The sequence below is a fragment of the Sphaerodactylus townsendi genome, linkage group LG01, assembly GCF_021028975.2.
Source record: "Sphaerodactylus townsendi isolate TG3544 linkage group LG01, MPM_Stown_v2.3, whole genome shotgun sequence".
NCBI lineage: Eukaryota > Metazoa > Chordata > Lepidosauria > Squamata > Sphaerodactylidae > Sphaerodactylus > Sphaerodactylus townsendi.
The window spans coordinates 58,479,778-58,506,723 of record NC_059425.1 but is presented as its reverse complement, the minus strand read 5'-3'; the positions used below and the strand labels follow the sequence as shown (position 1 = coordinate 58,506,723).

Below are 26,946 nucleotides of genomic sequence, written 5' to 3'. Positions count from 1 at the left end.
AAGAAACTCCAGTCCTGCACTTTTGTAATGCAGCCCCATTTGCCTGGCTGCTGGAAACAGATCAAATGCAGATGCCAATTAAAAGTTGGACGAAGACTCCTTCCCCCCTTTTTACATTTTTCCTTTCCTTACATTATCATGGCGCTGGACGGGTAACTCAGCCCTGACCTTGGCTAGTATTTCCCAAGTGAAACCCTCAAACACCCTGACTGGAGGGATGCCCTGCCAAAGTAAAAGTGATGAAACTAGTACATGTCAAGACAAACTACAATTTGAATGATGGCCTGTGAGCTAATCCTGGCTTCATGTCATGTTATGGAATCCAGCAAGCATAACTTTCTTTAATTCCACATTGAAAATGATTTTTCACATCCCAGCCTATAGAAAAGCTGAATGTAATTCATTAAGATGGAATAATAGGTCAAAAGACAAAAACAGCCACACTAATAATTAGGGGGGATTTGGTGGTGGCTTCAAACACAGATGTTGGGAGCCAGCAGCTCCACATTAACCATTACCACCATTGTATCCTTTTTGCCAGCCTCACAACCCTTGAAATGCAGTGTAGAAAGTCACTCATGTGCATTCCCAAACTCTTATGAGTTTCAGTGTTTGAGTGCATGTGGCTTGAAGCAGTGGCATAGCTATAATGGGGTGGGGACAGATGCCCCAGGTGGGTACTGTTGGGTCACATGGGGGGTGGCAAATCACCCCACACATGCCTCCACCTTCCCCCTTTGGCCCGGCCTGACCTTAGTCCGCAAGACTGCTCCTTCCGTCGGCTCTGTCTGGCAGGGCCAGGCAGGGCTGGGGGGGGTGGGGGTGGGGAGAACACAAGAACTTAAGAAAGAGCCTGCTGAGCACAGCAGTAATAAAACATTTTGACAGCATTTTGAAAACGTTGTCAAAATTTTGTATTTCTGCTGTGTGACATGGACCACTGCTGTGTTCAGATTTGTGAATTGGGGCATGTTCTATAATGCGATGGTGACTTTAAAATGACATGGTGCAAAAAATAGTTTGTTTGGTCATGGGGGGAAGGCAATCGCCTACATGGGGGTGGGGGTGGGATGCAAATTTTAGATTTTGCCCTGAGCTCCATTTTCTTTAGCTATGCCTCTGGCTTGAAGCAGTGTATTCCAAGATGCTTGAAAAATAAGGAGAGAAGGAAGCATTAGTTGTTTTAATCTCCTGGGCTGGAAAAGATAGAAGAGGATAGCAAAGGTATTGTAGCAAGCCTGATATAGTGATTGAAATTGGCAGACACTAATCTAGAGCACCAGATTTGATTTTCCACTCCTCCATATAAGTAGCAGACTCTAATCTGGTGAACCGTGTTAGCTTCCCCTCTCCTTCACACAAATCCTGCTGGGTGGCTTTGGACTAGTCACAGTTTTCTTATAACTCTCTCAGCCAGACTTACCTCATAAGGTGTCTGTTGTAGGGAGGAAAAGGGAAGATGATTGTAAGCTGCTTTGAGACTCCTTAGAGATAGAGAAAAGTGGGATTTAAAAACCAACTCTTCTTTTTCTGAAAGCAATCCCCACTTCTGGGTGTCACATATACATTAGCTTAATAGGGGGCAGAAATAGATAGCTCATAACACAAAGGAATAGTTCTGAAACTTATTATTTTGTCCACCTAAACATGACATAAGCAAGACATGTTCACACTTATGGGCCTTTCCCCACTCTCTTCCATCCCCCCTATGTCGTGCGCTGCTCTCAGCGCGCGGCATCCCAGGTGCGTGCCCGGGCATCCCCACGACCCCGCGCTCTGTGCGGGGTCATCAAAAGGTGCCCTTAAGAAGAGCGCCTGGGATGCCGCGTGCTGAGGGGGTGCGAGAGAGGCAGCGTCGGGGTGGCTGCGATCTCGCCGCCCTTGAGGTGGGGAGCACAGCTGGACCCCGCGCTACTTTAGGAGAGTAGCTCGGGGCTTAAGGTAAGTGGGGAAAGGACCTATCTTAGTGGGTAGGGGTTCATTTAGGATGATAAATGTATATATCAGACTATGAAGATGCAGGAGAAGAAAGTAAGTATGTGACACCTATCACCTTAGTAACAAAATCCAGCCTACTCACGCACACACATTTAGAGAATTATTACATAAATGAAACTCATTAATACATTTCATATAATGGCTATTCTTTGATTTTGTGGTAGCAGTCATTTTACATGAGTAACTTTTCTGTAATCTGTTCAACCACAGAGCTGAAACAATACATTCACATTAGGGTAGATCTAGTTTATTTGTGTCTAGAGAGCAGAAAATCTACATGTCAATTGCCAAAGAAATTTCCCCAAGGTTTTTGGTGGGAGAGATATTAATTGTATGATACTTTTAAAAATGCTTTTAAAAGTTAATACCAGAAAAGGGACATGTTGTGAAGAAAGCACAAAATCCACAAAGCTGTGTATGTTTAGGACAAACATTATGTGTAGCTCAATTGCACTTTAGCTTTTGTAGAATGGTCCCACAAGGGGGAAATGCCATAATAAATATTCCAGAAGTAGTAGATGGGAATTAGACTTGCTTCAAAAGGGATAACCTTGCCCAAGGAGGCATTTTCTTGTTTTTCTTTTTAAAGCTGCATGTTGGTGAGAGGGAGGAGAATGCATAATCTTAAAGCAGGACAAAAATAAAATTTAAAAAATCAAATATTTTATCCTGCCTTTTTCCCAAGGAATTTAGGGCAATGTATATGGCTTTTTTCCCACCATTTTATTCTCACGACAACCTTGTGAGAATCAAAGTACTTAAGGTAGGGACACCCATAGAACTTTGCAGGTAGATGTATGGCCCTTCCCACTCAGCTACCCTTTCCAAAATAACACACCAACACAATTTAAGTGGATAAGAAAACTGGCCATAGCCAAAGAACTTTATTCACAGAAAGCATAGGATAAACCAGATGGCACATGGGGGGTGATCCAAGCATCTGGGCAGCATTAGTGCTGTCCCCCAGAGCAAACCAATTCCTCAGCCCAGCTGCTGGAGGAATAAACCAAGTGAAAGATTGGAGTGAGACAAAGACCAGACTGGCAAAGTGCCCATGACTGGAGGCCCCATCCAACTCATGCTATGGGTACAAGCTTCCTAGCCCCCTACAGGGCGTTCCTACCAAGAGCTTGCTTCACCCACACCTCATAATGAGGTGAGCTAAACAGGGGAGCTCCCCCAGCTCCCCCTACCAGCGGATCATCCCCCATGCGCAACCCGCCAATTGCTATGACAAGAATGTCATTCAAGCATTCAAAATAACAGGGATTGGGTGGGCGGGAAAAATGTGTTGCTTTGGCTCCAAATGGGGCCGGTCCACAAGGCAGGGCTTTAAATAAGCCCTAGCCCAGCCCCCATACCTACAGCATCCTCTCGTGCCTCGTGAGAGCACGCCAACCCCACCATGTCAATCTCGTCCTCCCATAAGGGTGATGATCTCCTGAGCGCTTCCATCATGTGACATGCGCCAGAACAGGCACACATACACATGAAGGGCCGCAATGTCGACTCTTTGACCTGGTGCCAAATAGACGGCTTCTCTGCCGGGCCTCCCCTCCTGTAATGGTGGCTGCGTGTGAGGCGTGGCCATGCTTTACGTCTGGGATTTGGTTCCAAGTCTCCTTAGTTTGACATTTTACCACTACCCCACACTGCCCCTAAAATTGCAGGCTATTTATTTATTTATTTATTTATTTATTTATTTATTTACTTATTTATTTATACATACCCTGCCCTATATGGTGGTCTCAGGGCAGCATATAAAATTGAAAACAGTTGTAAAAACAAAGTAAAAACATCAACATATAAAACAGTCCTAAACATATAGAAATACACAACCACATAACCTCCTCCACCCCAGATTGGCAGCCTCCAGTGGGGTCAAAGACCAAAGGCCTGGGTGAATAGGAAGGTATTCGCCAGACACTGAAACCCATAAAGTGTTGGCACTTGGTGAATTTCCATGGGGAGGCTGTTCCATAGTCTGGGGCCAGCCATGGAGTAAGCCCTGCCACATACTCCCTCCCCCCACACCTCAGCGGGGAGAGGGACCAGCAGGAGAACTCCACCGCCTGGCCTCAGTGGTCAGACAGGTTCATATGGGCTTAAGTGCTCCTTCAGACAGGTGGGACTCAAGCCAAATAGATGCCTCCTGTTTACAACTTTGACAAGAAGGGTACACCACTGTACTTTATAGCCTTATTTTAAGCATCATTAGGCATGTCTAATCCCATTGAAGTATGTAGATTTATGTAAGTTCAAACTGAGTATTTAAGTCTCTGTAGGTGTTTAAGGCACTGAGGGCAGGTTGGTAGAATGGAGCCAGTGTGGTGTAGTGATTAGGTTGACATACTAGGATCTGGGAGACCCTGATATGAATCCAAATGCTGCTGTGGAAGATTGCTGGTAGTCATTGGGCCAGCTATGCTCTCTCAACCTAACCTACCTCGCATGGTTATTGTTGTAAGGATGAAATAAAGAAGGAGAGGATAATGTTGTAAGCCACTTATGTTCTGCACTGAGGGGAAAAGTGGGATATAAATATCTAAATAAAGAAACTTCTGCTTGGCAAACGAGAATGTTACTTGTCTTACATAATGGTAATGTTATGGCCAACCAGCATTACAGACCTCCACACAAATTGGTGTTTATGTGATTGCATTTTCATACCATCATGAAACTGCATTTTGAGTGCAAGAGAAAGACTAGTTCTCTGCATCAGCAGCATTTCTTCAAGAGGATGTCATGGTCCTTCACAACCACTAAGTAACTAGTCTGGGAAAAAAGGACACTTGATAACTCCTTAGAACTATCAAAAGTTAAAATTTCCTTTCAAATGATGAGGTAAATTCATGTATAGGCTATATAGCAACAGAAGAAGAAAGTGAATGCAATTCCATTAATTAATGGAACAGTCAGCCTAAGGAGATTGTGAAATTTCTTTGGGGTCATTAAGGTAAGGTTGTTTAAGCAACTTTTGAGGATGCTTTAGGTATCTTTCTTGAGGTAAAGGACTAGACAGACTGACTCTTGTCCCTTAAAATTTCAAAGCTCTGCCTGGATCTCTTTATGAATCAAATATTCTTATTTATAAATAAAAATCACCACTGTACTGGATGGAGGGGCAAGGTCCAGAGACAGTCTGATGAATCATCACTGAACTGTCCTATAATATTATGTTCAAAATACAGATCACTAATTTTTTTTAGGTCTGAAGGCGCTGTGATTCTAAATGGTCGGTATATATCTTCTCTGCCCTTGTTTTAATCCACACATGAATTTGCATGCAGAGTGAGTCTGTGAAACAGAATTGCCTCAACTTTCTCAGCTCAAAGATTGATTTGACTTATTCTTGAGAAATCAGGTCTCTTAAGGTCTGCTTGTTTTGGAGCATGGTAATTTTACTTCTAACAAGATAAACACAAATTGATTTCCAACATTCTACAAGGAAAAGTGCAGAACAGTTTTGGTTTTGGTATCACATGCGTACTGTGTCTTTCATTTGAGAGATCCTTAAAAATCTTTGTATTGCCTCAAGATTTCATAAGCTCAATATTGCTTCCCCCCTTTTGCCTGTTGTAATCTGATAGATCTTGCATTTTTTTAAAAACCAGGAATTATTACTAGTTATGGATTGTATATGAATGGCATCCTGGCACAGAACTCTTCGCAGCTCAGCTATTATATTTCTGGACTTTCTCCTTGGAGTCTTCATTTGTTCAGAGTTCAGGCATGTACTGCAAAAGGCTGTGCTCTTGGCCCACTGGTGAGTAACTCAATTTACATCCTGAGAATGTAATAAATGTCAGATGGCAGTGAATATAAGAGTAAATGGTGATGATTCACACTGGTCAGTACTAACCCATCTGGCAAAATGTGACATTTTATAAAAAATGCCATTAAAAGCTGCAAAGGATTGGAATAGGTCACCACTAGGCACTGATCCAAAATATATAGATGCTGTAAGGACTGAGTTTGGGAGTGAAAAAAAAGTAGAGAATGAAATGCACATTATTGAAATTAAGGAGAGTTAATATGTTAAAAGGCACAGATGTGGTTTAATCTGATTTAAAAGGACATGATTAAAAGAAGAATTACTATTCCAGTAATGAGGAAAAAATTCTAGCCTCTCACTGACTGAAAAGAATTGAAGACAATGTGTAATGTTCATAGAAGACAAAACAATATTATATATCTCTAAAGACTAAATCTAGGTTTAACAGGTAACTGTTCCATATTGGAACAAACAACATATATAGAAATGGATAAATTGTCTTTTTCTTAGCATTACAAATGACAATTAAACAATATTTACATGATGTTTTCCAGTACTGACAATTGTGGGGATTTATAAGCACTTTCTTGTTCTCCTAATATGTATTACTTAACTATGCAAGAAGTAAAAATGGAAAACTTAAAATAAGACTAGCATCATTCTACAGGATAAAAAGGTACACTGATAAGTAAAATATTCTTTATGGCTAATAACCTTCCAGCATGACGCGGGAAAGTGTTAGAAATGACACTGCTCTAGTCTTGTTGAGGTTCATCCAGTTAGTGAAGTTGAATTTACACTTCCTTGTAAAAATTAGCCCTCTCATTTCCCCGCCCCCCATTTTTACTAAGCTCCATTCCAACATCTAGCATTTCTGGCAAAGTTTTGCTTAATAGTATTTTACTTTATGATACTAGCTTCACTGTATGAAGATTACTTCATGAAAAGGACATCAAAAGTTTATTTTTTATTTTGAATTTTTTATCACATCCCCCCCCCCCCCAGATTCATTGTTTTAAAATGCTGGTAACATCATCCATCTGTAGAGCAGGACTTTATTACCATTACACATTTTATAGCATAGATGGGGTTGATGGATATTTACTCTTAAAAGCATGAATGGCTTTTTGCCAATTTTTCTAATTCTTTAAAAAATATTCTGGAAATTTAGGGAACAACCCACTAAGCACTTGTGTCAAGCTACTGCTGTTCAATCTCCATTTTCAGTGTGGCTCCCTATACAAGCCCATTGAAATGCAGAACACTTGTGCAGTAGCAATAGGACTTGTAGAACTGTACCATTCAATGTACTGGTATATGTTTTGTTTAAAATTCCCAGCTATCATTAATACTGAACTTATGTTCCCTCATACCGTCAAGCACCTCTGTTTCTGTCATGAGATGATTCCAAATCCAAATGCATTTATTCTTTGAGTATTCTGATGCCCTCAAATATACCATCCTGTTTTGGAAAAAAAAATACTGAATGGAAGTTATTGCACTTCATTAAAGCTGAAACTCAGTCGTGACTCTCAGTGCAATTCAAAGCAGGGGTTTTGAGCAGACCTAATACTCATCTGTATCTCCTGCTCAGAATGCAAACTGTTTTCCTGAACCACTGATTCATCTCCAATACCAAGAATTGAAATGCAATGTCTTTATTTAGAGAGCAACTCTCCTAAATGCTGCCAGGACGTTAAAGTACCACATCTTCATTTGATTTTTATGCAAGATTTCCCCCCTGTTACCAAGTATGCCCAACACTTTGTTTAAAGAAAAACACAAAACTTTAGCTCATTGAGTACTTTAAATAGAAGCAGAGACATCTCCCAGTGGTAAACTGATATTATCCTCCTAGCTATTTTTGTTGCTGATCTTTTATTTAATGTGCCCTAATCGATTCAAGGGATGCTATGCAGCAGAAACATCTTAGGAACTGGATTCTTCTAGTTTAAAACTCTTTCCAAGGTAGTTGTGAACATCTTAATCAGTGAAGAACTGCCATTGCATGATGCTTTTTCATAATGCCGTTGCTGAATTCTTTTTTGATGAAACCGTGTTTGATTTCAGATTAAATTATGATCTAGGGAATGTGCAAGTCAAAAGATTAGTTTACATTAAAAGGGAATTTAAAAAGACAGGATCTCTACTCATTCCACTGTGCTATTTCAGAAGGAAACAATGAAAAGACTGGATCTGAAATGCACAGAAGATTTCAAACGTCTCATCTCTGCATTTTCAGTTCCAAGATTCCTGTTCTGAGTTCACTCCTCCAATGTGCAAAGTGAATTTTTCTTTATTTCTGCACCATTTTTAGTTATTGCACTGATTTTTCCTGTAAAATGTACCATATTTTAGTGATTCTTATGTGTCACGAAGAGTGTAGTTTATGCAGAATTTAATGAGTTTAAACTGGAGTAATTCCGCATAGGATTTCGATGTACATTAATATTGTACATTATGTTTCTTACACATATAAATGATGCAGGATATGTGTAGAAATGCTATGTAAACTGCAAAAAGAAATTGTGCAATTTATTTAATTATTAAAACATTTCTATTCTGTCTTTTTTACTGTCTGTGATGGTTCATCATGTACACACAATGCACACTAATGAACACTGGAAAGCGTAAACTGAAACCATTGAAAAATATCTTTTAATATAAAAATAAATGCAGTGTGTGTTTATTCCTATTACAATGGTGTATATGTTAGAACTGCTAATTTATAGGAGGTAATGGAGTATTTGCAATAATTTATAATTAATATAAGATGTTACTTATGTGTGCCATTGTCTCATTATTTTATATTAATTGTGATGCATTTGCCTATTTTACTTGGAAAGAAATATTTAATACCATTTCAGTATTATCACTTAATTTCTGGTTCAATATTTTATTTAGGTCAGAGAATAGTCTCATGAAATGAATTCGTGTACAATGTGTTTAAAGAAAGAAGGGGGAGTTTTTTTGTCCATCAGTTATTTTGCATGCATTCTGTTCTCCACATAAACAGTATTTTGAGGCTTCTGAATAAGACACAAAGATAACACAGACTGGAGAACAGTACACAGTGATTTAATCTGAATCATCTAAAAGTCCAGACAATATATTGTGACTTTGTGGAGAACTGATTATTCTTTAGATTGCAACACACAATTCTTCCTTTGCTTCTGTGAGTCACAAGATATAAATAAGGTGAAGGAGGTTCAGAATTGAACAGTAACAACTTGTGCTCAGTTTATATTACTGCACATCACAAACTGAAAAGCTACATTCTGCAGGTAATTATAGAGATATAGATAATTGAAAATTAATGTTGCACATATCTCACATCAGGCAACCCTTCTACATTTTGAATGATAGTGCTGATGAAAAAGGTGTTCAGCAAGACCCTACTGGAATAAATGGCTCCAGATTCTAGCTACATGATGTTTTTCAACTCAGTATATACATGGAGAATCCATGTGCAGTTGAGCAGTATCCTTTTCTCTTCTGCATACAAGTTATTTTAGGGATGTAGCTAGCAAGCCTCCCTTTTAGACTGACTTTATGGAATTGGGGTAAAAAATTTCCTGGGGTGGGACAGTTGATGACTGCACAAAGGATCAGATAGTGCTAGCATAGTTGGCTGGATGAAAGTTGGAATGTGACCTTAGGCTCTGAAGTGCACAGATAGGCAGGCAGGATTTGGGCTGGAAATGGACAGACAAATAGGTTTGGAACCAGGAACAGGCATAGTGGTCATGAAAGAGATGCATGGTTGCAGGGAAAGCAAATGAAAAGGCTCAGGTGCTGAAAGCAAATAGCCCAGCTAGACAAGGCTAGAAAGAAAGGTGAAAAGGTTCTTCTCAGGCTTCTGTTGTGTTCTCTTACGGGTAGGGAGGAAAGAACGCTTTTATAAGGAAATGGGAGAGGTAAAAACTCTGTTGAGGTAGAAAAACCAATGTTGGATGGAAAGCAGCATGTCAACTGACCAGGGCACTTGCAGTAATGAGGCAGGAAGAAAAAACACTGATTGCTTTTGGAAGGTAGTAATTAAGAAATGGCACTGCTGTGCCTCCGTCAGTGAATCAAGGGGCTTAGAATACTTACCGATGCAGCAGTTGAGACCATATGTACAGGACAGTTTACCTACTCAGAAGAGGAAATGGGGGCTGGAGGCTAGGCCCCAATTTTGATTGTCAGAAATAAATTCATAGTCACTGTGGTAAGCCCAGTACTAGACTAAATCCCAGTACTAGACTAAAGAATGATATCAACAATACTGTTTGTACACACATCAGAAACTTTAAGAAGACTCTGCAACTTAAAAATATAAGACGTGACCCTGAGATTAAAAAGTTTCTGAGTTTCAGTGTGAGAATGTAGTAAGGATTCTTTTTGTCATCTGGCTCAGTGCTAAATATGTATAAATGTATTTAAGCACATTTTCAGAATAGTTCTGTAAAGAAAAAGCAACTTCAGAAAGGATTAATTTGAAGTAGATGGAAACTGGAGGAGGGAGAATGGGGAGCATTTAATCTTTTCTTTGCCCACTACTTCTGTTGCTGTTTTTCCCTTCCAACCCTCTTTCCTTCCACATAGCTTCTTGGTGAGTGCTAGGAACCAGTCATCTGCCCAAGCAACTGCAATTTCTTGGAAAGCACAATCAGGAGGATGCAGAAGTTCCTGTCACTCCCAGTCAGCAGTGGCACAAGATACAACTAGCCTTGCACTCTTGAAACTCCACCAATGCAAGCAGAGCTGCTAGGGCATGGACCCCCTTTTGGATGCATCCCTTACCATGGTGAGGGGGCTCATTTGTATCAGTGAGGTTGGGAGCAATATTGTAAGAGGTCTAGACTCTATTGAGAGTCTAAATTCCCAGCAGAGTCACTTAAAACAAAATGGTGACTGCTAAGACACCAGACTAAGACATGTTCACCCCCTTCAGATTGCACTGTGGTCACATCAGCAGGAGAGAACAGACAGTTCCAATGGTGATGGGGACAGAGGATTCATTAAAGGCTAGCTACTGGGCAGTAGCAGTAGTTAAGGTAACACTGGTGGAGGATATTTTGTGGACAGTGGCAATGCCACTGCAACTAATTCTGGTTAGTACTATGGAGAAGAGTGCAATGGTAAACCACTTATGACCAATCTATACCTCAAAAACCCTATAATGGAACAATCCAAAATGAAAAAAGATATAGTGCTGGAAGACGGTACGCCCAGGTTAGATGGCACTCCATCAGCTACAGGGGAAGAGTGGAGGACAAATATGAGTAAGGCTATTTTTAATGATGTGACGGGACTAAACCCAAAAGGAAGGCCAAGGATGTTTGATGAATGTAATAGGAACATGGGATGTGAGAAGCATGAATCAAAGTAAGCTTGAAATTGAGAAAGGGAGTGAGTTTTTCAAAAGTGCCATCTTCCAGCCGGCGCGGTGCGAACCGCACCAGTGTGAGGGCACCACTTTTGGCCCCTCTGGTGTGAGGAAGACACTTACTTTTGCTTCCTGTGCAGCTCCAGGGTCAGAGGGCAGCGTGTGCATGTCTTTCCAGCCATCCACAGCTGCACAGGAAGCAAAGGAAAGTGTCCTCCTCACACCCTGGGCGGCTTCGTGTGGAGCCACCCCTGCCGGCAGTGGTGGCATTGAGACTGCCCACATGAGACCATGCGAACTGTCTTGACGCTCCACCAGCTTCATTTAAGCAAGTGGGAAGTTACTGCCTCTGGCTGTGCAGAAATGTTCTAAGTGTTTTACTTGGAGGATGACAAATACAGAAGAAATGGAGTTGCTTTTCTTTAATAGTAAGGCAAGATGTAACACGTGCAGTCAGGACCTATAATGCAAACTCTAACTGAATATTATTAATCAGACTTCAGGGAAAACCTATTAACATTTCCATCATTCAGGTTTATGCATCAACTACAGATGCTGATGAGGAAGAAATTGGAAGCTTTTATGGAAGTCTCTGGGAAGAAATTGATCACATACTGTTGATAATCATAGGTGACTGGAAAGCAGAAGATGGAAACAAAGCAGAATCAAATATTATTGGCAGATTTAGGCTAGGAGCATGAAATGAAGAGAGACTTACAGAATTTTTTGAAGACAACAGTTTGGTTCATTGCAAACATGTTTCAGGCAGTGAAATGGACAATTGAACACATGGATGTCACTGGATGACCAGTATAGAAATCAAATAGATTGCACAATTGGAAGTAGGCTTGGTCAATACCCAAGAGAAATTAGGTAAAATTCGGATTCAGATTTTTTCGGGCATAAAATGATCTGTATATGCGTGAATGAGACTAATTACATATTTAGATATACCTGAATATTCGGGTATGCTGAAAAATTCGGGTCTGTCTGATTTTTTTTTGGTATTTCTGGTGGTTTTTTCACATTTTGTTTGCAAGGGTCCCATTTTTACAGCTAGCAGTACCAAGGTTTCATTATATCATTCAGAGACTCTCCTGATGATACCAACCAAGTTTAATGAAGTTTGGTTCAGGGAGTCAAAAGTTATGGATCCCCAAAGTGGGTTACCCCATTGTTTCCAATGGGAGCTAACAGGAGATGGGGACTATCCCTTTGAGGTCCATAACTTTGGACCACCTGAGCCAAACTTCACCAACCTCAGGTGGTATCATCAGGACAGTCTCTGGATGAGACCCAGAAACTTTGCTGAGAACTTTGCTTCTGGGGGGTGGTGGGAGGGGCAGATTGAGATAGTTCTGAGAGAACTCAGCCAGCAGGCTTTATGTGTAGAAGCAGGGAAACAAAATAAGCCTTTTTGAGGCCCATAAAATTGAACCCCCAGAAACAAAATTCACCAAGCCTGGATGCCATTACCAGGAGGGCCTCCTGGATCCACCTTGAAAGTCTGGTGCCTGTATCTTCAAAAATGTGCAGCTTGCTTACACACTCAGAAATTCCCCATTGGCTGCAATGGTGCCAAGGCACTGCAGAGCAGTGAATCTGGGCAAATTTCTTGGGGTGCTTGTCAGGCATGCATTTGTAAAGCTACTGGCACCAAAATTTCAGGGTATCATCCAGTGACTTTCCTTATGATACCACCTGAGTTTGGTAACATTTGGTTCAGGGGGTCCAAAGTTCTAGACCCCATCTCCTATTAGCTTCCATTGGAAACAATGGGGGATGGGGCACCCACTTTGGACCCAAAGTTATGGACCCCCTGAACCAAACTTCACCAAACTTAGTTGGTATCATCAGGAGAATCTCTGGATGAAATCTTGACATGTTGGTGCTGCTAGCTGTAGAAATGCACCCCTGCAGGCCAAAACGTGAAAAATACCCCCCAAAGCCCGAATGCCTTGCATTCAGATTCATTCAGATTCAGATAGAACACATTCACCCGATTTGGGACAGAATATGCCCAAATGCGCCCAAATTCAGGCTGAATCCAGGATTCGGTGTACCTGAATCTCCAGGCCTAGTTGGAAGCAGAAGGTGCAGAAGATCTATTCTCTCTGCTAAAACAGGACCTGTTTGTGGTACAGATCATGAATTGTCAATGTCAAAAATTAAAGCTGGAGGAAAAGAACCAACATTCATAGTGCCAAAATACAATCTAAATAACATTCCTGAAGTTTAAAGGCTATGTAAAGAACAGATTTGTATTATTAATTTCATACAGGAAAGAATGTGCAAAAACTATTCCTGTAGCCAAAAAAAATGAAAAGTCTCAATGGATGACTGAGGAAAATCTTTAAATTGCTAAAGATAGTCAAGAAGCAAAAGTAACAGGTGACAGAAACAGAATCAAAGTTCTAAATGCAGCATTCCATTGACTTGCTCACAGAGACAAAGAGAATAATTATAATAATCAGTGCAAAGACATAGAAGATAACAAAAAAGAAAGAACGATAGATCTGTTCCATGAGATCCAACAAATCAAAGAGAAATTTAAAGCACAGTTAGGCACTCATGAATTATCAACATAGAAATACATTAACTGTTCAGGACAAAATAAAAAAGGTGAGAACAATATATTGAAAAGCTATACAGAAGTGACGAAAGAATAACAGATTCCTTCTTTTGAAGAACCTACCATTTGAGAAAGTCAAATGAAAACTGCACTGAGAGCAATAAGCAATTGGATGAAACTAATCAACAGAAGCAGATGGGATAGCAATATAGCTATTCCAAATCCCCAAAACAGAGTCCATCAAAATCTTGAAAATAAGCCAACAAATATGGAAACAAAACAATGGTCCTCAGACTGGAAATGGTCAATTTACACTCCAAAAAAGTAGATGTCAAAGATTGCAGCACCTATTGGACCATTGTATTAATTTCTCACAATCTTACAACATGGAACAAGAAATGTCTGATGTTCAAGCTGGAATCAAAAGAATAAGAGGCACCGGATATTATATAGCAAATTTACATTGGTAACTGGAGCATGTGAGAGAATTTCAGAAAAAGTCAGCTTGTGGTTCATAGATTACAGCAAAGCTTTTGCCTGTGTGGATCATAAAAAGCTATGGGTGGTTTTAAAGGAAATGGATGTGCTACAGCATGTGAATGTTTTGATGCATAACCTGTACTCTGGACAAGATATTACTGTTAGGACAAAATATGAAAAACAGAATGGTTTTCAACTGGCAAAGGAGTTAGACAGGGATGTATTTTATAACCCTGTCTCTCCAATCTGTATGCCGAATGTGCCACAAGGAAAGCTCGATTAGATTTAGATGAAGGTGGAGTGAAAATCAGGGAGAGGAACATTAACAATTTGATATATGCCAATAATACTACATTACTAGAGAAGACTTAAAAAGACTACTGCTGAAAATTAAAGGAGAAAGTGCCAAAGTAGAACTGCAGCTGAACATCAAGAAGACAAAAGTAATGACTACTGGAGAAATACTTAGCTTTAGGGTGGAGAGATGAGGAAATTGAAATAGCTGAAAACTTTTTATTTCTTGACTCCACATCAATCAAAAGGGAGACTGTAACCAAGGGATCAGAGAGAAATTGAGTAGGATGGGCAACCATGAAGGAGCTAGGAAAAGATTCTGGATGGATCACTGGCAACCAAGACCCAGGCTCATTCCACACATGCAGAATAATGCACTTTCAAACTGCTTTCAGTGCTCTTTGAAGCTGTGCGGAATGGCAAAAACCACTTGCAAACAGTTGTGAAAGTGGTTTGAAAACGCATTATTTTGCATGTGCGGAAGGGACCCAAGTTAGTTCATCCCACAGTATTCCCTTTGTTACGGATGGCTGTGAAAGCTGCACAATGAAAAGAGCTGATAGGAAGGAAGATTCCTTTGAAATGTGGTGTTGGAAGGGAGTGTTACAGATACTGTGGGTCCCCTTCCCCACACACACAAAAATCAAGCCTGAACTGTCCCTAAATATTAAAAAGATCAGAGGCTGCTTCCGCATGGGCCAAAAACAGCAGTGTGAAAATGGTGTAAAAGGGTTTAAAACGGTGTAAAAGGGTTTATACTGTTTTCACACCGTTTTCATACCGCTGTTTTTGGCCCATGCGGAAGCAGCCAAAGTGAGTCTGTTGTATTCTGGTCACATAATAAAAAGATAATAAGCAGCCAAAGTGAGGCTGTTGTATTCTGGTCACATAATGAAAAAGATAATAATGCTAGGAAAGGTTGAAGATAGTTGGAAAAGAAGAAGGCCCAAGATGGATTGACTATGTAAAGAAAATCATGGCATTTAGTTTGTAAGACCTGAGCAAGTCTGTTCACTATAGGACATTTTGGAGAACATTGATTCATAGGGTCATTATGAGTTGGAAGCAACTTGATGGCACTTAACACACACAGGGCATGGAGCTCTTGGCAATGCTGGAAGGGATTGGTGGTATAACTACTCCAGGGGGCTAAGACCCAGGTGACAGTGGGATGGGAGAAGATGGTAGACCTAGCCTGCTTCTAGCTTTGCCTTCTGGAGTAGTTCAACTTCCAGTCACTTCTTTGAGATGCTGCCAGTACCTCTGGGACTCAGCTTGCCTCCTGGGAAGCAGTAGAGTGAATGGGACAATCAGCATACATAGTTTGAGGTAACAAAGTAATTAACTTAGGTCTTTGCTCATTTCTAGCAGTTGTTATATTCTCTTTGAAGATTGATAAATTTAGGCCGTTTCCGCACGGCCCCCGAGGCATCCCCTCGCCGGCAAGAATTCTGCCGGCGTGGGGGCGGAGGCCGTTCGCTAGCAAGCGTGCGTGCGGCCTCAGGGGAGGCCGGCGGAGGACAGGCGGCTCCACATGGAGCCGCCTCTGCCCCCTTCCCCGTCCCACTCACCTTGTCCCCGTCATCGGTCTGCTGGCCTCTGAAGCCCCGCCCATGCTGCCCTCCGACCTCCAGGGGTCAGAGGACAGTGAGGGAGGGGCTGCAGAGGCCAGCAGGCCGACGACGGGGACAAGGTGAGTGGGACGGGGAAGGGAAACAGGGAGGCCTGACGCCGCCCTGGGGGAGGGGGAGCGCAGTCAGGTCGGCGCTGCTGCGTTGCAGCAGCACCGCCTGTGCGAATGGCTTCCTGGGGATGGCGTTTATTCCGTCCCCAGGGCGCCATAAAAAGGCCGTGCGGACACGGCCTTAGAGACATTGTGATTGTATATTTGATGATTTTTCAGGGGTTACCTACTGTGGAGAAATGGCTCCTTCCCCCCCCCCCTTCTGTTTCCTTTTTCTTTCATCCTCTCCTTCTCCAACCAGGTACCAGAGATTTGGAGGACTTAGAAATCCCAGAGATACATCAGGAAATGCTACCTGACCTAGGGGGAAATGATATCTTGACCCAGCCTGACCTGGTCAAAGGAGGGTGGGGTCTGGGATCTGATAAATTGAGGGGAAGAGAGGGGCGAGGTCTCTTGGCTCAGGTCTCTCTGGAGGGGAGCAGAGCTCTTGCCTGAACTGGGAAGGCGGCATCCATTTTCTGGACCATGTGCTCAGCCAGGTAATGTGGGCTCTTTGCCAATGGCAACATTTTAAGCTCTAAGGACCTACCCCCTGCTTTCTACCATCTTTAGCCAGGGTATGTATTGAGTGATAGGAAAAGAGGGATTTCGCGTGCTTTATCTCCTTTTTTATTTTTGTAACCCTTGCTAAATCTGGTGTGTGCTAAAACATATGGTAATCATTTTCCTTTTAATAAATTCTTTTAAAACCTTAGCTGTGGAGGAAAGTTCTCTGTACCACTTATGCCCTACTGTCTTGGACACGCTATGTAACCAGGAGGTAGAGGAAGGCTGAGCAGCTTTTCCTCCAGGATCTCCAGTCTACCCTGTGGAACCCAGGAGAGGGGAACCAAGGGGAAACTGAGGCAGGGGCCTCGTGCAGTGGGAAAGGAAGCTGGGAAATCCTGATCTTCCCCAGCAGGCAGTCCTCAACTGATCAGGTGGTGGCAGCATACCCAAAGAGAAAATTAGCCCTCCCCAGGAAAAGTCAGTAACTCCTGGGGGTGTGCAGAGTGTGAAATAGGGCCTGCCAGCCAAAAGCAAGCCCGTTTCGCCACACCTACATTGAAGTATGTAGGTGGCAAGTGACAATTCACAGTTTACACTGTGCCTACAGTGTGTAATGTTAATGTGTATTTATGGCTGTTCTCTATGTATGATCCATGGTGAAGTTTGCAAGGTGAAATTACATTTTATTACACTGGGTTCATATACATGTTGGGAAGCATCAGTGTTTTGCATGCATATCCAATAGTCCATTGCAATTTACATAGCCTTTGTTATTGTATTTATCATTCCACTCAATATGTATGTACAAACAATCACGGAAATAAAGGGAAATTGTAAGGTGAACTAAATGCACATTAATTTTCTATGTGTGAAACTGTCCACATTTGGTTTTGGCAAACAAAAGAGATTTAGCAAGGCATTGAAATACCAGGTACCTGTACTTAGAGGGAGGGTTCCACAACTGGGGCACCAATCCAAAAAGGATCCTGTCTGTTAGTTGGGTTACTTGGAGCAGGTAAAAGAAGAAGGTACGGAGGAATACTCTGTGTTTTCAAATCTCTAAGTTGTGGTTACACATTATTTTCATGTGCTTTCTCTGAACATCTTCAAAAATGGTGTTAAACATTGTAGAACTGAACAATGGCTTTGAAAACAATATTAAGCCTGAATGAGCCCTGGCTCAGTTTATGCCATTTTTTTCAGGTTTTATTTGCACAAAGTATTTGCACTCCTCTAGGTTCCCTGTTTTTTATTACAAAAAAAGTCCAAAACTCACTGCATGGTTAAATTCACAGGTTGAAGTGCGTACAGTTGAAGGTGTACCCGAAGGAAAAATTGAAGTATTTGTCATTAATGATGGACCAAGAACAATTCAAGTAAAATGGCTTCCTCCACTTAAGCCCAATGGATTGCTAACCTATGCTGTCCTTCTTACTGGTCTCTTCTATGCTGATGAAGGTATTTCCATTTATAGCATATTGTTCAGAATATTCTAATGTTTTCTAATGTATTTTTGCTTATACATTATGGATCTGATGGGATCCAAAGGTACTATATGCAGGATGCATCCTGCTCATAGAAGAAATGTTTTCCCCACTTTCAACAATATTCCACAGAAAAGGTAGACTGAATTCAAAGATGAACTCAAAGACGGATAAGAGCAAGATTATACAAGCTCTTGCAAAATGTAAGCATGAGATTCCACTTACATTATTGTGAGAACTCTTCAGCAGGGTCTTGCTAAACAATACTATCCTATTTTCTTTTTGTTAATACTTCCCCACTCAGGCTGGCCTGCTTTCCCTCCCACCAGCAATGGCATATCCTGCCCTCCCCCCACTTCACTATAGATGGGTTGCCAGAATGGGCAGATTGGAAGAGCAAATTTTTCAGGCAGTAAAGTGCAATATTTTAATAGTTACATTAGGGTACTTTATAATTTCAGGATAGTTGATATAATGTCCAAGAACATGTTACTACAACTCCTGACTAGCTTCTCATACCCTCGAACATTAGTTGGTTTGCTATCTCTACTGCATATTGGCCATTCTCATGAGTTGCAGATGGGCTGAGACTGGAAAAAAAGATTTCACAAATGTGCAAGGTGGAATTATTTGAGGAGGCTTTTATGTTAGTCTTTATGAATTTCCAATTGCGTATTTATTTGCACCATTGGCTACATTTATGCAGGTTTGGGAGAAAGATTTCAAAGGACAGTTGCGGAGAGTGAACTGTTTTGGCAGATTTGGCTGTATGTTTTGTTTGATTTTTTTTATTTCATTAGTGACCACTTATGTTGTGCACCTTTGCAACTTCTTGTGGGACTGTTAGCTGTCTTGGGTCAAAGAAAATAAGATGTCAATCTATAAAGATGGGATATAGATAAGAATAAATAAGTTATTCTTGTAATTCACCTTGAGGTTGATTTCAGAAAAATACATGTTAAAGTGTTCTAACTAAATGTCCATTCTTCCCTTTGTGATATGGTGCCACATTCATATTTTTGTTAGTTTCAATGGCACATTACATGGGAAATCTGTTATTAATTTTACTTGAAAGCAGCCCGGGAGACTCTCAATAAGACCAAAGAAAAGACATTACAGGGACACAGGTCTTTTACTTTTTTTCAGGCTGTACTGTTTTCCGAATCAAAATCACCTTGGAAGCAATTTGTAATTCTGCAGCAGAAAAACACAGGGATCTGTATTCTTTCTGAAGTTCGATTCATAGTGACAGCAAATTTAGTTCAGAAAAAATTAGTTCAGCACAGGAAGCAAAGAAGGGTTAAACTGCCACACGCGTAGTTTCTGGTGCAGTCAAATTTGGAGCTCATTTAAGTAAAAATCAAGGTAGCTGATGTTGCATGTTCCATGTGACTGAGCCAACAAGGATACTCAAAACACTTACAGGAGTGAGCTCTTCTGGTATTGTTAATTTGAACGAGGAGAGAGCAAACTCCCATGAACCATCCTTGAGGATTGTGGGATAATAATCTAGCAGTTTTGGATATGTGCTATGTGATATTTAATTACTAGATTGCATCAGCTATGCCTGATACACTAAAGAATACCAGGGTTTTTTCTGTCCTGATTACCCTATACCTTTTGGCTGAGCCAAACTTTGTTATTGGTTGGTTTTTCTAGTTTTGTTGACTGCAATATTTCCTGTCTTATTTCAATTTCTCTTAAATATTATCTTGTGATTTGCATGATGCTGAAGTCATGGGGTGCCTCTCTCCCTCCTCTCCCCTTACCCCCTTTTAATCAGTAGCTGTTATTACTGTATCAGTGCTCTATGGATTCAGACCCAGCTCAATTTTTGAAATGTATGTGGGGCATTATGGAGGATGGTTGATTATGTATTTTTTAGGAGGATTAGGGTAGGGGATGGTATGATTTTTAAAGTAGTTTTATGATGGTTTTGAGATTACTGTGTTTTGCGGGTGGATTAGTGGCCCTCCCGCTCGGTCATGCTTCCCCCAAAGAAACTACCGACACAAATTTTTAAAGTGGATAAGTAAATGGCCATAGCCAAAGAACTTTATTAACAGAAAGCATAGGAAATACAGATGGCGCAGCATGGGGGGTGATCCAAGCCTTAGGGCAGCACAAGTGCTGACCCCAGGGCAAACCGATTCCTCAGCCCGGTGCTGGAGGAATAAAGCAGGCGAAAGATTGGAGTGGGACAATGTCCAGTCAGTGAAATGCCCATGACTGGAGGCCCCATCCCAACTTACAGCCCAAGAGCATAGCTTCTCAGCCCCAGCGGAAGCGTCCCTTCCTTGAAAGAGCTTGCTCCACCCCCACCTCTTAAGGAGGTGTGCCAAAACAAGAGGAGCTCCCCAGCTCCCCTTTTATCAGATCATCCCCATCATGCGCAACCCAGCCATATTGGCTATGACAAAGGAAACAACAAGTAAACAACAAGCCCAACAAAGCAGGGACGGGGTGGGAGGGAAGGAGCCGGCTTCTAAGCCAGGCTCCGAGGGAGGCCTGGCCACGAGGCAGGGCCTTTTAAAGGCCCTGCCCGCTGATTGGCCAGCTCGCCTGAGGCTGAGCCGGCAACCGCCACTGACTTTCCTCTCGGCTGGCCCTCTAGCCAAGCCGGGCCGGCCGGCGGCAGCTCCGGCGACGGCAGCATGCGCCAGAACCCGGCGGCGCATCGCGTGGAAACCACCTCCTGGAACCCGGCCGCATCGGCGGCCGGTATCCAGCCTCCCCTGACGGGACCCCACCCCGCCCAGCGGCGGCCGCGGTAAAGCGGCCGCGCTTTACTGAAAGGTGGATTAGTCAGCCCCCTCCCGCTCGGTCATGCTTCCCCCAAAGAAACTACCGACACAAATTTTTAAAGTGGATAAGTAAATGGCCATAGCCAAAGAACTTTATTAACAGAAAGCATAGGAAATATAGATGGCCCCTTCCCCTGCTCCCGCCATCACCTCCTAAGCCTTCAGCCAATCACACAGCGCTGTTCTTATGCTATGCAGCCACAATTCCGTACCCTTTGGTGACAAATGCACCCCGTCTTGCCTGTACAGATCCACTACTTTACTAGAAATGTCCCAATGCGGAACTCCCCGCCCCCCAAAACCGTGAACAAACGCAACGCAGTCCGGCAAATTCTTGATCTGGCTCCATTCACCCGACGAGGATCCGTTGCTCCGTTCCAACAGCGTCTCTGTAACAGGTGCGACCAGAGACTCGTCGTGCCAGGTAACAGGCGGTGAATGGAGTCGAAGTCCGCACAATATGGCTTGCAGCAACTCTACGCTCTTCATAGCAGGGATGTCATTTTCTCCCAGCTGGATCACCAACGCGTGAGGAGGGTCATAGGACTTCAACTTGCTCCGTAGGGTAGGTAAAAGGTCGTGCCAACGCATGCCTCTCTTCCCAAGCCAGAATAGCCTCAGCTGCTGATGTAGGCCCAAATTCCGGCCCCAACTGGAAGCTGCTGCATGTCTGCCGGCCCAAAACACGATGCTGTGGCCTATAAGCCAAACCACTCTCCGAGAACCTGCAAGAACTAACGACAATCCAAATTACCAACTTGAAAACTTGCCTTAATGCTGGTGGAATGGCCTAATATAGGTTCTGTAGGCCTTAGAACGCCATCTACCAACATCCATTACCCTGCTGACTGGGGCCCCTAGGCCAGATACCGTGGAAGCCGCACCAATTCTAAATGAATGCAAGCCATAAGATGTTGCCGGGAGATGTAGGGCCGAGAGGCAAAGCCGTAAGATTGCTGCCATTTGGTAACGCGAGAGGCAAGAGCCATCCGCGTGTAAAAAGAAGGGACCTTGTTTACGTGGGCGAATGTCCAAATAGGCAGCCATGTCCTTAACGGGACAAGGACCCGGGGTTGCAGAGGCTTGCATGGAAATGCAAGTGCCCTTTGCTAGCTGATCTGTTTTGGAACGCCGTAACCTGACCAATAGGGTCTGGCCACAAACCTGTACGTCACCCACCTGTAAGGGCCCGTCACCAAAGTCAACCCGTGAAGGAGAGACAATCTCTCTCTCATCTTGGAAGGAAACTAAAAAAAGGCCAAGCTAAAGGCCGCCCTAAACAGGCTGGTCTCAAAGGGAGACGAACAAATGTGAGGGAGGGTCGCAAAGATGTTTGCGAGCAGTTTCAAGGAAATAGGCAGGCGCGTCTCCTTGACCTTAGGGGTCATCCGCACCCATCCTTTTATGGCTTGCCGGACCAAAAAGGTCCCTGTGGTGTCTGGGATGCCAGAGGCTTTGCAATAAAAAGATACTGCTGCCAAATGAGAACGCATGGTTGTGGGGGAACGCCCCAATTCGTGCAGGTGGGCGAGATAAGCCAAAAGGGAAGTTTCACTGACTGTAGGGCCCGCTTGGCCCTTCTGAGCCTCCTGAAATCCAAAGAAAGCCTGGAGGGCTCCCTGATAAGCCCGCCGAGTTGTTGGTGCCAGCGATCCTAGCACTGCTTCCGCGACTGCGTTCTCCCAAGGGCCCAAAGCTCCTGTGGAAAAGGTTCCGGAACCAAGGATGCTGTAGGTGCCAGCTGCCGAAGCTCTCTCCATCTGCATCCTGGAGAGAGCGGTCAGCGATGGCGTTATCCGCGCCTGGGATGTGCTGAGCCAGAAAAGAGATATTATTGACCAAAGATATGTCGTTACAAACCGTCTAATAGCGCGCATAACCAGCTCCAGAGCGACTAGATTGCCGATTAATTACTCTGACCACCGCTTGGTTGTAGCACCAAAAGACCACCTTGCAGTTAGAGAACTGCCTCCGCCAAATGTGTAGAGCCACTAATATCGGAAAGAACTCTAAGAAGGTCAAGTCTCTGCCCAGACCGCTGTCCACCCAATCCTGGGGCCAAAGCTGGGCACACCACTGTCCTTTAAAAAAGACCCCAAATCCTAAACTCCCCGAGGCATCAGAGTGGACCTGTAGAGCAGCCTCAGGTGTTATACGTTCCTGCCAAAGGGAAGTCCCATTAAAGTTGCTTAGAAATTCCTGCCATACCCCCAGGTCCTCCCTGATGCCCCGGGTCAGCCTGATGTGGTGGTGGGGAGCGGAAACTCCCCGGGTGGCCTGTGCCAAGCGAGCATAAAATGGTCTGCCGGGGGAAACTACCCGACAGGCGAAATTTAAATGCCCCAGCAGCTTCTGGATCTCTTTCAGCTTACATTTGGTTTTTTTAGCTAAGGTAGAGATTAAATCTCTAATTGCTGACAATTTGTCTAGTGGGAGGCTAGATGTGCCTTTTTTGGTGTCTAACAATATCCCCAGGTAGGTCAAAGACTGTGATGGTCCTTCGGTCTTTTCTGGAGCCAGAGGGACCCCTAGTTCTGAGGCTAAAGTCTGGAAGCATTTTAGCCTATGCTCACATTGCCGTGTGCCGGCTTGACCCACGAACAGAAAGTCATCTAAATAATGAGTTATGTGGGGGCTGGCTGACCGACCCTTAGCTGCCCATTCTAAGAATGTGCTAAACGCCTCAAAGACGGCACATGCAATGGAGCATCCCATGGGCATGGCTTTATCAACAAACCATTGCCCTTTAAACTTAATGCCCAGTAAACAAAAATCCTCGGGATGTATAGGGAGTAGTCGGAAAGCGGACTGGATGTCGCACTTGGCTAAAAGTGCCCCGGGCCCACATGACTTGATTAAGTTAACGGCTTGATCAAATGACGCATATCGAACAGAGCAGAGCTCATGGTCGATGCCATCGTTGACGGAAGAGCCCTCCGGATGGGATAAATGGTGTATTAAGCGAAACTCCCCCTGTATTTTCTTTGGCACTACCCCTAGGGGGGAGACCCTAAGGTTGGCAAAGGGAGGGGTAACAAAGGGGCCGGCCATGCGACCAGCCGCCACCTCCTTTGCCAGTTTTGCCTCAACAAGAGGGCATATCGAGGCTGACTTAAGGTTTCCGCAATCCGTCGCCACTCGGGGGCCAGTGTAGGGGATGCGGAAACCTTGGGTAAATCCTTCCCAAAGCAGTTTAGCTGCGGGCCGGTTAGGGTAAGTCTTCAGCAAAACTTGTAGAGCCTGATTATTAATGGGAGAGCCAGCTAATGTATTCCAACTGTTAAGGTTTCCTACCTTAGGAGGCGGCAGCTGGAGTGGCAGCGCCCGACCCTCCGCCTCTAGACTGATAGAATTGGCTATTAAGGTCGGGCTCCTCGAAAGAACGTTGACTTTCTGCCCCTGGTGCACGCTGTCTTGGCATGGAGGTACCGAAACAAATCACGCATACTTATGTTCAAAACGACATTTTGCCCTATTACATCTCCCCATATTAAACTCCCAACAATGAAACTATTCGGGCTCCGTCGCCCCGATAATTGGGTCTTTTCTTGAATGGCGTTGTTTACAGGACCGAGCGAAGGGCTGTACGAACATAGTCCGCGCCTCTTGGTTCAGTTTGTCCCACCTGGTCGCACTGCAGCTAGAAGCGTTCCTGCGGAACTCCTCATCACGCCAGCTATGGCTGCTGAGTCCCCAGCTATCGAAGCGAGAGCTCTCAACACATTACAATGGTGAGCATACGTGCAAAACCCTAAGAGGGTAAGCTGCCATGATTAAGGTCATATACTCTCCAAATCCCAGGAATTGATTAGCCGAAACTCCTTTTCGACCTTCTTGATCTTTATTAGCTTGATGAGGAGGACCCTGTGACTGCTTTTGATGACTAAGATTAGGACAAGCTTGAAAGCGTCTACAAAAAACCCATTGAGACCCTGTCTTTTAACTTTTCGGGTAAGATGCCTGCCTGGAGATTGTTTATTGTTATGGCCCCACTAATAGGAAGTGGTGAGGGCGTCTTCCCTGAGTAGGAAACCCAGGCTGCGATCCTTCATTTCGCTCAACCCGGGTGGGAAGAGCAGGGATAGCTGTTGCATCTTCCCAGAACGTGCCCTCACCCCTAGGGGAATCCTCATCCGATGAATACTCACTGGATGAAGAGGAGGAGGAGGAACGGTGTCTGGATGATCAATGCCGGGTCTTTGAACCATGCTTAGTAGAGTGCCTCCGAGATCCCTTATGCTTTTTCTTCTTGCCCCTGGTGTCGCTAGTCTCCCTCACTTCTTCAGTCGCTGAAGAACTGGATTCCTCATCGTCATCTTCTTCCTGTGAAGAAACCTCTTCCTCCTGCTCCCTAGCTGGCTGAGCGGAGGAATTGTGGCTGTAGCTGCAAAGGAGGCCCGGCTGCCCGGCTATTACAGAGCTGTTGGCCAATCTAGTAAAAGTGTTTGCTAAATCATTAAAGATCTGAGCACTCAACTCAGAAATGCCCACAGGAGTGGTTGACCTGTCTGCACTTCGAGATGTGGAGGGTACTAAAGCGTGTCCCATGGGTGCCGAGGTGCCTTGTGTGTCCCCCCTGCTGCCCGCTGGGCGGGAGCGAGTGGAAACCCCAAGTTGGCCTATCTGAACCTCCCCCGTGTTTTGAAGTGCTGGCCCGGGGGTGGTAAAGGTCTACTCTATCCGGACCCGATGCCTCTGAGGGGCTTCTTAGAAGAAACAAGGGTTTGATGGCCTTGCTCTTTTTTTCCTAGGGGCCGAAGGCGTTCTTCTTAGGCCCTTTGTTCGCTTGGCTAACCGCCTTCCTCTTAATTCCCTTCCTGGATGCCATATTGACCCAGTAGTGTAAGTCTTGTTAAATGGGTGCTATTCACCAACTCGGCCAGCTGAACAGGAAGAGAAGAGGTGGGGGGGGGGGGTCATGAAGCAAAAGGTCAGTATATTTCGGAAAGCCTTGCTAAAGAAAACCAATTGTTCAAATTTTCTTCATTATACACCGTGCCTTGCTTGGGCTTTCTTTCGCCCCCTTTGCCAAGCTGCCTATTTGTTGTTCCTTGATGCCACCATCTAAAAATTACTCAACCCATACAGGCCTAGACTGGCAAGCTTTCACACTGCAGCGTAAGATTGCATTAGTCACCTAAGTCACAGAAGCTCTAGTGCAAAAATATTTTAGTTGCTCCCTGATGCCACCAAGTGGCCAAAATAAAAAGGTGCATAAGCTTTAATACTCTCCCTCCCTTCTGGGACTTAGACTCTTAAGTGCCCTCATGTGGTTAAAATTAAATTGCGCGGATCCTTTTATATATAGCCTAACTGGGCTATCCCATTCAGAGAGGACTGTGGGCAGCCCCACAGAGTTCTGAGAGAGCTATGGCTGGTCCAAACCGGTTCAAAGCCATAGAAAAGGGGGCAGTTCCCCACACGCTTTCAGGATCATAGTTGAGATTAGCGTGGTCCAAGATCTCCCCACAATCTCTCAGGGCCCACTTGGGATATTAAATCCGGATAAGCCTGCCTTCTTGCCTAAACCATGAAGCTTTGCCGGCATTTCCCTGGGGTTTTCTTCTGGCAGTAAAGCCACATAATTCCACACCTTAATCACCAAACAATTATTACGTGTAATAAATATCTGACCCACAGTGGGGGCAAACTCCTGACCGTGTGAGTGGCAGTGCAAGCACTCAACCACTACTCCATGCAGCTCCCAGGGTGTGCGTGGGGGGGGGGTGGTGGTGGTGGCAAACCCCTTCCCAACAACCCTTCAACATGTAGTTGGGAGGGGGGGGGCTTTCCATAAGCGGCATGTAGCCGCCAAGGATCCTTCCAATAGGCACTGTGTATGAAAGGGAGCGTGGCCTAGTGTTTGTGATCTTGTTTAAACCGATACCGCACAGCCGCCGTTGGTTCCTTTCAGGCCCTTACGAGGCCCAGC

The 26,946-nt window shown here is 43.8% G+C and overlaps 1 protein-coding gene across 1 annotated transcript in view; it reads left to right on the top strand.

Annotated features, from left to right (window-relative positions):
• USH2A (usherin) overlaps window positions 1-26,946 on the top strand; it is a 646,790-nt gene that overhangs the window by 326,294 nt on the left and 293,550 nt on the right. The window contains exons 35-36 of the mRNA XM_048504848.1: window positions 5,613-5,764; window positions 18,022-18,184. Coding sequence (XP_048360805.1) covers window positions 5,613-5,764; window positions 18,022-18,184 — 315 coding nt within the window. The remainder of the gene's footprint in view (window positions 1-5,612; window positions 5,765-18,021; window positions 18,185-26,946) is intronic.